Source organism: Antedon mediterranea, chromosome 1 (genome assembly GCF_964355755.1).
Source record: "Antedon mediterranea chromosome 1, ecAntMedi1.1, whole genome shotgun sequence".
Classification (NCBI taxonomy): domain Eukaryota; kingdom Metazoa; phylum Echinodermata; class Crinoidea; order Comatulida; family Antedonidae; genus Antedon; species Antedon mediterranea.
In genome coordinates this window covers 32240452-32256377 of record NC_092670.1, presented here as the reverse complement: position 1 = coordinate 32256377, position 15926 = coordinate 32240452, and the positions used below count along the sequence as shown (strand labels likewise).

General features: G+C 34.9%; 2 protein-coding genes across 6 annotated transcripts; both read right to left on the bottom strand.

Annotated features, from left to right (window-relative positions):
• Positions 1-454: 454 nt before the first annotated feature.
• On the bottom strand, positions 455-2632 carry LOC140063683 (histamine N-methyltransferase-like). 2 transcript variants are annotated; one of them, XM_072110144.1, is made up of 3 exons: positions 2426-2632; positions 1435-1749; positions 455-1101 (listed from the first exon to the last, which is right to left on the bottom strand). In XM_072110144.1, the coding sequence occupies exons 1-3, from the start codon at positions 2613-2615 to the stop codon at positions 743-745; spliced, it is 864 nt and encodes a 287-aa protein (XP_071966245.1). In that variant the 5' UTR covers positions 2616-2632; the 3' UTR covers positions 455-742. The 2 variants fall into 2 exon arrangements, with proteins under 2 accessions (XP_071966245.1, XP_071966246.1); XM_072110145.1 differs by lacking the exon at positions 2426-2632 and adding an exon at positions 2023-2083.
• Positions 2633-3452: 820 nt separating this feature from the next.
• LOC140063681 (methylmalonyl-CoA mutase, mitochondrial-like) lies at positions 3453-15471 on the bottom strand. Of its 4 annotated transcripts, none has more exons than XM_072110137.1 (19): positions 15374-15471; positions 14807-14878; positions 13901-14032; positions 13582-13713; positions 12975-13081; positions 12504-12582; positions 12166-12270; positions 11696-11830; positions 11276-11393; positions 10637-10848; positions 9872-10048; positions 9460-9543; positions 8556-8661; positions 8126-8268; positions 7680-7754; positions 6978-7130; positions 5854-5994; positions 5070-5197; positions 3453-4276 (listed from the first exon to the last, which is right to left on the bottom strand). In XM_072110137.1, the coding sequence occupies exons 2-19, from the start codon at positions 14855-14857 to the stop codon at positions 4111-4113; spliced, it is 2244 nt and encodes a 747-aa protein (XP_071966238.1). In that variant the 5' UTR covers positions 14858-14878; positions 15374-15471; the 3' UTR covers positions 3453-4110. The 4 variants fall into 4 exon arrangements, with proteins under 4 accessions (XP_071966238.1, XP_071966240.1, XP_071966239.1 ...); XM_072110139.1 differs by having other exon boundaries at positions 13901-14026; XM_072110138.1 differs by having other exon boundaries at positions 14807-14895; positions 15374-15465.
• Between the last annotated feature and the right edge of the window lie 455 nt (positions 15472-15926).

Below are 15926 nucleotides of genomic sequence, written 5' to 3'. Positions count from 1 at the left end.
CAATTACGGTATTGTATTTGTTCATATCTAAGGGAATTTATTTTATTCTGAAATGTTACCATAATTACAAATACCAAATTAAACGCCTCTTCCTCGATCGAATATGCGCCTCCCCCGACCTAACTTTCATTCGAATAAACACGGTACTTTAACATGTTATATTCATCATCTAAGTCTAAGACACCGATAAACAGATTAGGTCTATTTTTACGAATAGCACGCATTTCAATAATTACATGCGGTAACCGACATCCGAAAATTGGCAAAAACTTTCAAAGACCAGAATGTCCTGTGAGGTTTATAACCGAGACGTTATTCAACATTCCGAGGTCCATCGTCTACACTTACTAGAGGGCTAGAGGGTGAGCGAGTGAAGCGAGAGCTCATCTTTTAGTAATTTGAATTACTGGTCTAAAAGAATATTTTTCAGAAATATTGTTAAACGCATTGAAATTGGAGGAAATGAGCAATGATAGAATAAATTGACGTGTAATTTGCATCAGTAGGCCTATGTGATATTTAGATTGATGGCAACAAATGCAATTAACAGAAACATATCTTTCACAATGATACAGGATACTAAAAAAACGATTACTTTAATTTAAAATATACGATTTGTAAACTGTAGGCCGTCCCCCCTTTTTAGGAACATGTAAAACAAACTTTACTTTTATTTGCAAAGCAAAACACAAAACGATATAATAACCATTATGTCGTAAGAAATAAAACACATTTTTTGTGTTTATTGCTTTTTAACAAATGTTGCTTCCCATCCACATTCTAACCACAGTTTACTTCCATATCCTTCCTGTGGAGCACTTATGTTTTTAAGAAAATCAACGAATTCCGAATAGGTTGATTCGTCTACACTCTCGCGTAGATTGACCACGTGACTCAAGAAATCTATCATATATTTTCCTTCTGTAGATTCTTGGTTGAAACATTGAGTAACATCAATGTCGTTTCTGGTTCTCTCTAATTCATAATCAATATTAAGAGCTTTTAAGCCATTAATTACTTCTCGTGATGATATTTGATTAAAAGAAACACTTTGATACAGAGAAGGGAAATTCTTCCACAATCGATAGCACCCTGTTGTTTCTGTAAAAAAGACCAAATATATATTTAAAGAGTCGGTATCCAATCGAGATTAAACAAAACCCAAGTGGTATAATGGTTAGGACATCTGCATATCAAGTATAAAGGTTCCGGGTTCCAATCTCGATTTGGGCGACATTTTCTCATTCTCACAGATTTCCTCATCTTTATCATTTCAAATTTCAGTATATCACCGGGCGGTTTAGAATTTATTCTGTGTCTGTGATGTTTACATTTATAAACATTACCATATTTGTTACACTGGCAATAATACATGTTTACATACGTTTAATAGTAATTAATACGCCAATTCTTTAGGTAATTATAATTACTAACCGGTTACTACAATGACGACATATTTCCCACCGTGCTCTAGTATTTCATATAGATACTTTAAAGACTCTTTAAGATCATCAACGTAGTACAGCGAGCTAACAGACAAGATTATATCATATTTGATACTCGCTCCAACATCAGCACGATATTCATCCAACGTTTGCTGTCGCCACTGATATGTTAGCCCTTTCAGATTACTCTTCTCTAGGGATTCCTTGTAGATGTCTGTGTACTGTTTGGAAGGTTCTAAAACAGTAACCTCTATCGATGGAAAAACCTCTAGCAGTTTCGAGAGGTTGCCAAGTTCAACCTCACCTTGTGGAAAAAGAAAACAACATTAAATAGGTGTATCTTATATAACTTTAGAAGACTGCCTAGTATAGTACAATACTATAGTGGCAGTTGTAATTAATAATATTTTATAAAAAAAATAATGAGGAAAAAAAATTATTAAAAATATTATTTAACAAATTAAAAAATAACTGAAAAATTGATAACTGACAAATATTAAAAACATCTGAAAGCAGATAAAGCAAGTGTATTGCATATCCCTTAGAGGTAAAGTTCACAGATAAAATTGATACTCACTCAAAAAATAATTAATATATCCCATATGTTTGTATAGCTAGGGAGGCTCAGTTTATTTAGAGGTTACGTTGAGCCAGGTCTATCTATGGGTAGGCTATAATATATAACATTTGGCACCGGATTTCCTTGACTGTCGTTTTTACTGAATGTAATGCAATTGTAATCTCTAGTAGGCCTACCCGGGAGGCCTACCAGATTTTAAAAAGAACATGTTCACTAAAAAAGCTGGTATCATTCATATTAAGTTTGCGATTAATAAAATAGTCCTACTGTATTATTTTATACCCGCCTTTCAATATCCGACCATTGATAAATGAACAACTTTCTTTGGTTATAACATTTCACAGTTCATCCAGGGTCCTTTTATTGTGTGAAGGCTGACTGACCTTGGGAATAAACTTACCCGAACCGCTACCAACACCAAGTACTTTTAATGGCCGTTTACCAATCGTTACAGCTCCAATAAGTTGGTTTTCTACCAGTTGGTTTGTCCAATCAACTAGTGCATTCTTTCGTTGTTGACGTTTTGTTCGTTCTTCGAATGCTTTCACGTAGTAATCAGGATCGGTAGATAGAGCTTTCGAAGATGCCATAACGACTGTGCTGCTGTTGCACGTGTCACGTATTGAATTCTGAGTTTAATAGTGAATATGAAAACTGCTAATATGAATATTCATGAGGTTAATTCTATGAAGCGGGATGGACTATCATGTCAACATCCCAAATTGCAAAAGGTTAACATTTTATTTAAAAAAAATGATCTACTCTAGTTTTGTTGCTCATTATTATTGATAAGAAATGATAGTCGATCATTCAGTGAGGTCGGGGTGCGTACACCTAGTTCCCACAAACTGTATTTGTCTAGTGAAAAATAGTCCGACTAATCAAACAGACTGGCAGTCTGTCAAAAGTAGGATCGGACTAGTCAATAACCAATTATTTATTATGACAATGGGTCGAAATAAATATATAATGTATTATAATATTTCACAAGAACAACCCCAACAGGATGAATGGTGTCCGGAGTTTATTTACCTTAGTTCACAACATTTGTATATCTATCTATTCCATATTCTACGGCAGTGGATAGTTATTACGATGATTTTAAATTCACTCACTCTTTCAATCAAAAACCGTCGATATAGAATGTCTTAAAACAATAACTTATTTTATTTCATTTTTATTGTTTACCATTTTTACGTCCGAAATAAAATCCTGCGTACGGCTCTGCTTTACATCCCCATAAATGAAATCATTTCTAATCCACTACATTGTAACATTACCTATAATGCTGCCATTCCTGCTTTAGAATGTATAAAATTAGCATATCAAATAGTAAAGATGTTTGTGTAGTTCAATATAAACGGCGACTGAGGGAAACAGATGCAATTGACAAAAACAGAAACACTCAAATAATGTGATAAGTTAGTTTATTATTTCTAATGATACCAACTTATTGTTATATGTACCTTTGAAATTTCCCATCCCTGACTCTAAGCACAGTTTGCCTAAAAAATTGTGAACAAGATTTGGAACTGACTTATGGAAATCAAATAACTTAGTTACGTAAAGTACTACTTAACACATGCGCAAAATTGAACATTTAAATTAGGCAGTAAGCTTCCCTTATACATATTATTCAGGAATTTTAAATAGTTTGTTTAGTTAGTCTTTAACAAAGGTATATTTTATTGAGAAACTTATTTTAACAAAACGAAAAAATATGAAGAACCAATACAGGCCTAGCTGTACTAGAACAAATTACAGTATCTGTAGGCCTATGCATGTGCACTGTAGTAGGTTATCATAATGGTATTCCATAATAAATATTATAAAAAAAAACAAATTCCTGTCATTTGATTGGACAATTGTGGGTCACATGGCGTGCAATAGTACACACTATTGAACTATGAAAAAAAATAATTGTTGAAATATAACCTTTCATCATTCACCTAATGCCATTATTTGTACCATTACACTTATAAACATTTATTACTTTGTATAATATCCCTTACAGAAGAAGTAATACCCATTTGAAATTATTTTTAATATTCGAAATATAAATATATAATTTTAATCTTATATTTATCAGCCTTCTGCTCTATTTGCGATGGCTTCGTAAATGTCGTCAACAACACGAACAGCAGCAACAGGTATCCTAGTTCCAGGGCCAAATATGCTCTTGACACCAAACTCGTACAATAAGTCGTAGTCTTGGGGTGGTATTACGCCACCAACAACAACGATTATATCACTGAAAGATAATTTAATTGTTTGATTACAGACGGTAACTTTACCTTTAAAACAATTAATAGAAATAAAATCAATTAAATTTTAATCTTGATTCTTGCTATTTAAAATTGTACATATTGTATGTTTTACCGCTAATCCTTTTAATATTACCGCTAATCCTTTTAATGTTACCGCTAATCCTTTTAATATTACCGCTAATCCTTTTAATATGTGTATATAATTGTTTGCTTTTTTATACTTTTTTTACGATTTTAATGTTTGTATTGATCCAAGCTAATGAGATCAATACATTTTTTAGTGATTACAGAAATAAAAAGAAGTTAAAGTCTGTCTACACTATCAAACTTTGACAAAAAAAATGTGATGTTCCGAAATATGGTAGTGATATGACATCATCATGTCCATATATGGGCACATCACAAAGTTTGATAGTGTAGACAAACCTTAATACTACTGGCAGATCAAGAGGAATCTATATAAGTTTGTAAAGTATCAATTTAATCCATCATGAGGTTTGAAAGCCATTTAGAACAAAACAATGACTTTGACACACATCTACACTAATGTAATCAGACACTGTATACTCTCTCTAACCAATATTTAAATCTTCTATCGACTAAAGCCGAAGTATAGTCGTTATCTCGGGACCGTTCTATAGTCACCTTCAGGTATGCTTACTTCATCAAGGCTTCTATGAATGGATGACGAGTTGGGAGCAGGAACGCTAGTAGACCAAACCCAGTACCGTTTTGATTACGATCAATCGGAAAATGACCTCACGATATTCTACTCACCCTCTATCTAATGCTTTTAACTCTTTAATAAGTTCAGGTACTAATGTTTTATGGCCTGCTGCTAATGTGCTTACACCAACAACATGTACATCAGCATCAATGGCCTGTTGCGCTACTTCCTTGGGTGTCTATTAAAAAAGTATGTTAGACAATATAAAACTATTTTAGTAATCACCCTCATATTGTATGTGATGTCTGTATGAATTTCTAAGCCTATTTTGTTATGCATATGCACACAAAGGAACAATAGAAATGTATCAATTCACTGTAAGAATATGAATCATTTTTTATATACATATTTTAAAGCCCTGTCTACACTAGTTTGACAAAAAAATTGTTATGTGCCCAAATATGGTAGTGATATGCCCAAATATGGTAGTGATATGACATCATCAAGTCTATATATGGTCACATCACATTTTTTTTGTCACATAAAGTTTGAAAGTGTAGATAGAGCTTAAGAATGATGGGTTGCCTATTGGCACAGTAGGTTGTCATGATGTCTAGGTAAATTCTGTAATACGTCGTTGTTCTAGGTTAGGTTTATGTGTCAAATGTGATACATATGTGACACTGTATTACAGAATGTGCCTATGATACTGGGAACATTATAGACACAGTAGGCTACCAAGAAGTGTCTAGATAATAGGTGACATCAGCAAAATGTTGACCTAATGGTAACATAAATTACATACAATTTCATTGGGAATTGCAACAATCTGTCTGTGAACACTATCTTGCTAAGTGGAGCTTGTTGGAAAGGTTTCTGAAGTCATAACAGTACCTGAAATAGTGGCCCAATGTCCACATCAAAGCCAATATCAGCAAAGCTAGTGGCAACAATCTTGGCACCTCTGTCATGGCCATCCTGACCCATCTTTGCAACAAGAAGTCTTGGCCGTCGACCTTCTGCTTCTTTAAACTCCTAATTAAAAGTATATTTTATTTTTATTTTATGTCTTTAGGCAATGTGGCCAAGGATTACCAATAGTGAATTAATCACTGTCCTATCAGATAGGTGGTAATCCCCCTGATACAGGGGCTATTGTGTGAACCAGTTCACCGGGGTAACCCCCTACTCTTTTTCGAATAATGAACTGGGTTTCTTTAAAGTACACACAGGTTATAACTGTGTACACTGGACCTACGGTTTATAGTCCTTATCCGAGAAGACTTGTTCCACCACCAGAACTAGGAGCGAGTCGGCCTCGAACCCTTGCCGATGTTGTTGTTGGCTCTTTAGGTACGGTAAACGGCGCCCCTGCCTTAACCGCTCGGCCATATGACTCACTCATACATGACATTGGCAAACTGTAAAAATCTTGACACTTATTTGTACAATTGAACATCATCATATTGACAATGAATGTCATGAGTATATATTAAAAATGACAGTAAATTAAATGCCTGAAAGGGTCCTTCTTATCGAATCCACGAACTTGATATTGTGTTTCAGACACAGCAGCACACAATATGATATCCAGTTGCAGTGATGTTTGTTGGCTACAAATAATGTACTACAGTAGCTTATCCGGGATCGCATGTATGTAGGAATATGAACGCTCCTAACCTGACCCACGATAGTGACTGTGTGTGGACTAGTATACCGGGGTAACACCCTACTTGTCTCGAAAGGTGTACTAGGTTCTTTAAAGTGCACACGATCAATGTGTGTCCACTGGGCCTACGGTTTATAATCCTTATCCTTACCAGAACCATGGAGCGAGTGAGCCTCAAACCCTTGCCGATGTTATGGCTATGGATTAAAGTTCCACTGCTAGGATCATTCACCAAAGGTTATATACCTTGATAGCCAAGCCTCTTAACCACCAAGATACAACACTAATTCAATCAAGAAATGCTAAAACCTCTCAATCTAAGAAAATAACTGCAATGCATTAAACATACCTCTACTTTTTCAAGACACATTTGTAGTTCTGAGTCTTCTCCATACTCTGTTTTGTACGCTCCACTAACCATCCTGTCAGTAGCAACGTGACGGTCGAACACGGTCTCCATTGCCATAGAGATCTCACCTAAGGTACATCGTGCCTTTGAAGCCTTATATAGAGTAAATATAGGAGACAGTAAAAGCATGAAAAAGGTTTAGCATTTTTACACAGTACAAAATGCGTATGGTAGATTGGATTGAATTAAGAGTGATTGGATATTCTCTGTCTACACTAGTAGTGATATGACATCATCATGTCCATATATGGGCACTTCACATTTTCTGTCACATAAAGTTTGATAGTGTAGACAAGGCTTTAGAGGTCCTTTACTTCTATTTACAAAGTATCACTAATTCATTCGCTTTCAATCTGTAGAAATAGGATTAACTTTTTTAAAGTTTTCTCAAGAATCCTGATTGGACATTCAAACTTGAATGATGTCGCTGTCAATGACTTAAATTGTGCTATTGTATTGTTTGAAGGTTTGAATGGCAAAATCAAATGTTAATATATAAAGTTTGCGGTACACCATGTGTATTAGTTCTGAAAAGAACTGTTGAGTTGAGAACTAATACACGTGGTGTACTGCAAACTTTATATCAACATTAACTGTGCTACTTTTGAGAAGTGGTTTGTATAATAATGAACCGTTTCTTACCTCTACAGCAAGATGCAGTAGATTACCCTGTCCTGTCCTGCAGCATTCTGTAATATCGTCTAAAGCCTTTGTAGCCTGAGTTAGATAAATACATAATAGTGTAGTTGTAAATTGTAGTAGCACTTTAGGCTTTACCATGCCTGGCCAAGATTACTCTTTATGGCTTAGTATAAAGCTCTGTTTACACCATCAAATTTTATGTGACAAAAAATGTAATATGTCCATATATGGACATGATGTCAAATCACTACCATATTTAGGCATATCACCACCATATTTGGCCACTTTTTTGTCAAACAAGTTTGATAGTGTAGACAGAGCTTTAGTAAAAGACTACTGGATATCTTGCGTATAACAGAAGGCTTAAACTTGATGTCAAAAGTTGGAGGGATTATGACTGCTGCACATGGATTGCTAGTAGCTATAATACTAATGCTATATCTTACTTGTTCAGGATTCCTGGTAGCTTTAACTTTCTTCAATTTAGCTATCTGTGTTTCTCTAACTTGTGTGTTGTCGATTGATCGTACTTCAATATTATCTTCTTGGTCAGATGGCAACTGGTGTTTATTGACCCCAACAATGACCTCTAAAGTTAAAAAGTGAATCCATTCAGCATATTTGTATGTACAGTATTGTATGTCCATGCTGCTTTTTAAGATATGATCTTTTTCAGTGTTTAAATAATGTAAAATTGCCAAGAACGTTGTTCATATATATTGCTCGGTAAACTTATCTATTTAAAATCAGACTACTGTATTGATATTGTTTTGGCCTACCATCTCAATGTTCCTCTTTCCTCTAAATGTAATTGTATGCCTACCTTGACCAGAGTAATTGTCTTCTTCCTCTATGATGAAATGATTTAATGCCTACCTTGAGCAGAGTCTATCCTGGCTTGTCTCTTTGCAGCAACCTCTTCTATCTTTAGTTTAGGATAACCACTTGCAACAGCCTTAGCCATTCCTCCCATCACTTCAACCTAAAATAGAAGAACATTGCTTTAAATACACTGTCGTGAGGTAATTTCACGATTGATCGTAATCAAAACGGTACTGGGTTTGGTCTACTAGCTTTTCTGCTCCCAACCAGTACATCCATTCATAGAAGCCTTGATGAAGCAAGCCTACCTGGTGGTAACCATAGAACGGTTCCGAGATAACGACTATACTTCAGCTTTAGTCGATAGAAGATTGAAAAATTGTTAGAGATAGAGTATACGATGTTTGATTATGTGTAGATGTGTGATTTGTTCTATTATCCAAATGATGTTCCGCATATAGGAGATGAAGATAGAAGGCGTAGTTGGGTGTAATGATTTTGTATATCAAATAATTATCCTAGACTGTATATTGTGCGATAAATAATATTTTATATATTGTTAAAAATATTTATTGTTATGATTATAATATTAATAAAAATATATTTGTTAGTATAAATTTAAAAAATAAAATATAGATATAAAGAAGAAAAGCAAAGAGATTATGGATCGGCTATTCCTGAATATACAATAATAAGTATCGTAAGTTTAATTTATAAATTTTAGGCGATCTTGTCAAAGGTCAAGCGCCTATAGCCTGCCACGTTTCGATATTCAATATTGAACTTGACCTGTCAAGAGAAACTCTAATCTGCAATGATGCTTAAAAATCAATACATTTGAAAGAGTAATGATGAAAACCGTGAAGATGAAGAATGCTATCTTAACCAAGAATAAAATTAATAATCATAAATAATTATGATGGTTCAGGTGCCTTGCACGACATCACTGTATAATTACCTCTTCTATAATCTTTTCTGCGGCTTCATAAATTTCATCAGTTAGACATTCCATCATATGTGATCCACCCCACGGATCAGCAATCTAAAAAAAATATACGAAAGATCAAATAACATGTGACTGCGGAAAAACAGACATTACTATTAGTATTACATTTTATTAAAAACCTAATACATGTTTTTTAATACTTTAAAACATGGAAAGCCTGAGGTCAATACAAGGGGATTCGATTTTACAAAAGGATAAAAAATTGTCATGAGCTTTAGGTCTATTTACCATAACTTCTGCTGCTAGTCTTTAGAAAGGGCACTTCAAGAAACAGTGCCCATTCAAACCATTAAACCCCTTAACTACAGGCTTGAAGAGGTAAATCACCAAGCCCTTAAAACATTCAAAATTCATCTATAAATACCTTTGGAATACCGCTTTCTTCTTGTAGAATAATTTGAGTATTTCTTGCTATTCGTGCGCTTGTTACAGTTGGTAGGCCGAGGGCTTCATCGAAGGAGTTTGTGTGCAGTGACTGTGTACCTCCAAACACTGCCGCCATGGCTTCTACTGTAGTTCGTATTACATTGTTATAAGGGTCCTAGACAAAAGAGATATTTAAATAGTATATAAGTAGATATACTAAAATTATTCTGGATTTTTCACTGCATTTTGAAAGCAGTCATAAATTTTGTTTTTGCCAAAACCAGCACATTATCTTAAAGATATTTGTCTGCTTGTTTTATGTTATAAGGCATCCTGTAATTGGCTTCTCGCTGTTGGGTTTGTTTTGAAAAAAATGCTGTAGTCTGTCGGTCTAGCGTTATTATCATTTATAGTGGAGTTGTGGCTTGGTGGTTATGATGCTTGGCTACCACTGCAAGGGTCCTGGGTTCAAGTCCCGTCACATGTCAGGATTTTTTCTAAGGACAAAATTACAACTCCACTCCCAAAGACTTGTAATAAGACTTTGTTTATGTAGAGCATCTTGTGTATATGTTTGTCCTGTAAACCTCTGAGAGTCCCTGATGGATAACCCTCATTAAATATGGTTAAAAAAAAAAATCATTTGCTCTGGTTTTTTTTACAAAGAATTCCCGAGATCAGATTTAGGTTATGTATAACAAATTAAAACCCATCAACATTAATTCAATTATGTAATGCATGAGGACATTGGCCCTGGACTTACTTGTTCAGTAAGTGACCAGCCTGATGTTTGGCAGTGACATCTAAGAATCATGGACTTCGCATTCTTGGGGTCAAAATGTTTTTTCATAAGATGTGCCCATAGCCTTCGTGCAGCCCTCAGCTTAGCAATCTCCATGTAAAAGTTCATGCCAATGCCCCAGAAGAAAGATAATCGAGGAGCAAAAGCATCAATGTCTAAACCTGCTTCAATGCCTATGAACAAAATTACAAAGTTAATTTCTGTGAATTAAAACAGGTCTTGGCCATTCTTCAAATCGGCAAAACAATGCTTATATTTGTTTTAGGATCTTGGGAGAATCCAACATTTTTGGGAGAAGAAAAAGGGCCTGTGGTTTAAAAATTAGGAAAATATAATGTTAAACAAAATGTTGGGAAATATAAATGTTGAAAGGCCCTTGGTATACTGTAACTTACAATTACAAGCAAATATATTTTCTAGAAAAGGCTGATTAGATTAAAAATTAATATAAGGGAAAGGTCAAAATAATGAACAGGAAGTTTGAAGGGAAGTCAATTGGGTGAGAACTGACAGACCAGTCTGCCAATCTCAAGGCGTTTGTTTTGTGGGAAAGAAAAAGATGCGGATACATAAAAAACAAGACGTTATTGGAATAGTTACCCGTTCTACAGTATTGTAGGCCATCAGCAATTGTAAAAGCCAGTTCTAAGACGGCATCAGCACCTGCCTCTTGCATATGGTAACCAGATATTGAGATCGAGTTGAACTTTGGCATGTGCTACGCAAATTGAAAAAGAATATGTATGTCATAAAATAAATCCAGTTTTTCAAAACGTTGGGCAATTACAGGATGTCTTAAACATTAAAATATAATCACAGTAACAAAAAAGATATGTCAATTCATTCTGCCATTGGAATGTGCTTCCTCACACAATTCCTGGACATATTTGTGGTGGTTTCTTGTCAAGAAGATGACCACTGACATGTATCTCATAGGTCATAGGTGCAAATCAGTTTTAATTATTGATTATCAATTTAAAATCCTCCCTTCAAAGGAGTCAATACTTTAAAAAAACTTACCTTTGATGTGTATGCAAATATATCTGAAATTATTTTCATTGATGGCTCTGGTGGGTAGATGTATGTGTTTCGTACCATAAATTCTTTTAATATGTCATTTTGTATTGTACCTGTTAGGAGTTCTTGAGCCACACCCTGTCATTAAAAAACATACAGAAAGTAGTGGAGCTGTAGCTTGGTGGTTAACATGCTTGTCTTTCCAATCCCAAGGTCCAGGGTTCAATCCTGACCTAGTGTCAGTGTAACTCCATTCACTAAGCCACACATAAAACTTTATTATAACATAATATTCATCATAATATTGCGAACTAAAAGAAGAAGCACTAAATAGAGAAGTATGGCAGATAACAAGGTCGGTATACGAGTTCCTCACTGTAGGATGCGTATGAAATAAAAAAGCAAAAACAGTTTTAGATTTAGTGAATAGTAGATTGTATAGGTTTTAATATTTAAAATTTTGTAATCTGTACCTGTTCTTCTGCTGCAGCAATAAACATGGCCATGACGGGTAAAACAGCTCCATTCATCGTCATGGAAACTGACATTTTATCCAATGGGATGCCATCAAACAATACCTATGTATAAAATATAAATACAAATATATTGACACAATCTTATTCCTCTCCTAAAGCTCTGTCTACACTATCAAACTTACTTGACAAAAAAAATGATGTCTCATATATAGACATGATGTCATATCACTACCATATTTGGGCACATCACACTTTTTTATCATAGTGTAGACAGAGCTTAAACCATGGAAAATGTTTCATAAACCACAAATACTTTGTAGGTTAACTGATTGTACCTTCATATCTTCCACTGTATCAATACAAACACCAGCCATACCAACATCACCATGAACACGAGGATTATCAGAGTCATACCTTAAAGAGAGAAAGACCTTTTATCAAATACCCCTTTTACATCACCTAGACAAATTCACAGTTTACAAACCCTGGGTGCACACCATGGAAAGAACTGGCGTCACCTCAGTTTGTGTATCTGATGTGAAAGAGGTACTAAACATCATTACAATAGTAAATAAGTTTCCAACATATGTAATAGACAATGGATTCAGATTTATAATGTTCCATCTACAGCGATAACAGTCTCCAAAACGCAGTTGACTAAACGTTGCACACTGCTCTGTACACAATGACAAGTTTCAAGATGGAAAAGTAACACCCATAACCTTAGAGTGCAAATTAGGCAAAGCAAGTGGGAAGATAAAATGATAGAACTATTTTCTAAGATACACAATATTTGTGTTTCATACCCACGATGTGTAGCAAGGTCAAAGGCCACGCTCAGTCCTTGCTGTCCAGCTTTGATGTTTTGTTTGTAGAATTTATTGCTTTCCTCCACTGTACTGAAACCAGCATACTGAAAAGAACAAAAAATAGATAAAACAGGTAAAGAGAAAATTAAGACACTCTTATTTAGTGATTATACTGTAGTCTTTGAGTACTGTATTGGGTTGAAATAGCATTCAATAGCTGACAATCTTTCAAACATGTGAAATTGGAGTTGTTATGCTGCGAGACCAAATTCTGACATAACCAAGTGATTGTCTCTGAGGATCTTCATGCCTTGTGTGTCCTCGGCTGAGTATGGTTTGGTTCAGATAATGCAGTACAGTATACTTACTGACTTACAGTAGGCTTACAGTATCTGTCTGATTGTTCAGAGTTTCTGTGAAAACATGGGTTAAAGTCCTTGTGTGTGTAGTTGTTGTAATGGGTTCAAGTAGTAAAATTGGTAGCCTAGGTGTACCTATCTTTCTGATTGTCCATGGTCTTTGTGTGTACATAGTGGGGTAAGGTCCTTGTGTATGGTTGTTGTAATGGGTCTAGGTAATATACTGGTAGCCTAGGGGTACCTACCTGTCTGATTGTCCATGGTCTTTGTGTATACATAGTGGGGTAAGGTCCTCGTGTGTAAGGGTATTTACCAGGAAGTTCATCTTCATGTTCAGCAGTATCTTGTCTTGTGTATAATGGCTTTAAACTGATTCCCTGAGAGTATAACAATAACATGAGTAAAATACCATTTTTCCCAAAAATTGGACATATCTATAAAAGTATTGCAAAATATATAATGTACAGTAATCAATTGCATAGTAGTAAGTAAAACATTTGACTAAATGAAACACCAGAATTAAAATGTTTTGTTATACCATTCACACTACCGTGGTTACTGTACCTCAGGTGTTTTCCATGTCAGATTTTCTTTTGGATCCTGTCCACGGATTTGTTTCTTTGCCAGCTCATTCCATTCCGGATGTAATGGCTTTCTGTGCAGGTTCCTAGCTCCTAGTGGAGACGCCAACTGAAACTAAACAACATTTTGTACTATGCTATAGTAGTAGGCCTATCTTGGTCAATAAAATGTATATGTAGGGGCCTATAGAATAAGTGTACATTTTGTATGTGCTTCAAATTGAAGAACTCAAAATAAAAGATTTGGACCAATTTTATTCCGTCTTTTTTTTGTAATAGACATACAAAGCTGTCTGATCATATTTAATTATACTAATGGTTCTGAGAAAAATAGATAAACTTCAGTAAAATCCAAATCAAATTTAAGCGATACTGCACTTTCACACCTTAGGTAAAATTGCCGTGACCGAACCATACATTAAAGATGACCTCTGTATGTGTGAAAGTCCAGTAGCGCCCAGATCTGTACTGTAATATTATGCACTTGTCAATTGTATGACCCACTATACGACCCCCGGGAGAGGTGCGTCATGGGTGCGTCATTTACAAATAATTACTGTCGCAGGGGTGCGTCAAAAAACCTAGATGGTACGTCACATCAATGAACAAGGTGTGTAAATGTCCGTCACTTTACCACCCATCATATCATAAACAACATGGTCACAGTGCGTCAAAATGGGTGCGTCATGGTCACCTAAAGGTAAGTCACATTTTTTACGCACCGGTGCGTCATGGTATTCAAAGGTATGACGCACATCGGACAAATGACGCACCTCTCCCGGGGGTCGTATAGTGGGTCATACAATTGACAAGTGCATTATAGGTGCATGATGCCTACAAAAAATAAAGATTGAAATATAAAGACAAGATTAAAACTAAGAGAACTTACATTTTTTATAAATTTTCTTAGATGTCTATATTTCATCGAAACTTGCAACATTTTGGTGCCATTCAGCCTGAACTGAAGAAATACAATACCTAGCTAGGTATTTATAATTGAATTCAAATTGAAATAAAACTTTACTCCATCATGATTTTATTTATTTAAAATTGATAATTATTTAGAATAGCCTAATAATTAAATTAGTATTGAATTAAAATAAATACTGAATTGTGATAGACTTTAGTTTAGGCCTACTAGCCTAGCTAGGCTAGTAGACTTTAGTTTAGGCCTACTAAGAGGCCTAGCCTAGTTAGTACTACTCAGACTGTACATGTCATCGATTCCTCAATTTCCAGGCATTTAAACAGTCCCGGCCAACAACAACCCAATAATAATAATTATAAAAAATATTAATAAGCAGTCTAGGCTAGGCCTCTAGGCCTAGCTAGGCCTTACCCTTCTTGTCTTGGTCTGGCCTAGCCTGGCGGCCTAACATAACTAGACATTGCAGTAATTAATATTTATTGCTAATATCAACGAGTAATTACAATGCATAATGAAATTACTGCTTACTATTTTCCAGTATAATCTACAGAATCAGAGATTTTGATTTAATGTTTTGCACGTTTTTAAGCTAAAAACTGGCTCCGTCGTGTGACATGAGAAAAACAACAATCACACACGATTGAATTAACGCCTGTACTTCGAGGCTAACTGGCTAACATAACAATACGCCACCAATTTCTGCTCTATTATAATTATATGCAACAACCAAAGACTAAGTTTCCGCTATCTTTTACTATACTAGTGCAATAGGCCTTTGTACACCAACCATCTCCGAACCACCATCATTTTATTTGGTATTTGATCATTTCATCATTATTAGCCTGTATAGCGATTAAATACAACAATATATTTCACTAGAATTTAAAATTTGGTTTAGCTTCTTAGATTGAAAGCATCAGCCGAATGGTGGAGACACAATTTAACAAGAAGATTTTATTTATGTGTTGTCAAAGAAAATTCATTTTTCACCACGAAATAAAAGAAATACTAGCAGCCCAGGTTTTATAATAATATATTTTATATTCTAAAACAACGGACTGTGAATACAAACTTATAATAT

Bases quoted from the DNA above. Each gene is read 5' to 3' on its own strand.
- LOC140063681 (XM_072110137.1), bottom strand. From the start codon at position 14,857: ATGTTGCAAGTTTCGATGAAATATAGACATCTAAGAAAATTTATAAAA. The intron at 14,033-14,806 runs GTAAGTTCTCTT...AATGTTGTTTAG, and splicing joins TAAGAAAATTTATAAAAAAT to TTTCAGTTGGCGTCTCCACT. The intron at 11,394-11,695 runs GTAAGTTTTTTT...CAATTTGCGTAG, and splicing joins TATTTGCATACACATCAAAG to CACATGCCAAAGTTCAACTC.
- LOC140063683 (XM_072110144.1), bottom strand. From the start codon at position 2,615: ATGGCATCTTCGAAAGCTCTATCTACCGATCCTGATTACTACGTGAAA. The intron at 1,750-2,425 runs GTAAGTTTATTC...TTTTTCCACAAG, and splicing joins TGGTGTTGGTAGCGGTTCGG to GTGAGGTTGAACTTGGCAAC. The intron at 1,102-1,434 runs GTTAGTAATTAT...TCTTTTTTACAG, and splicing joins TGTCGTCATTGTAGTAACCG to AAACAACAGGGTGCTATCGA.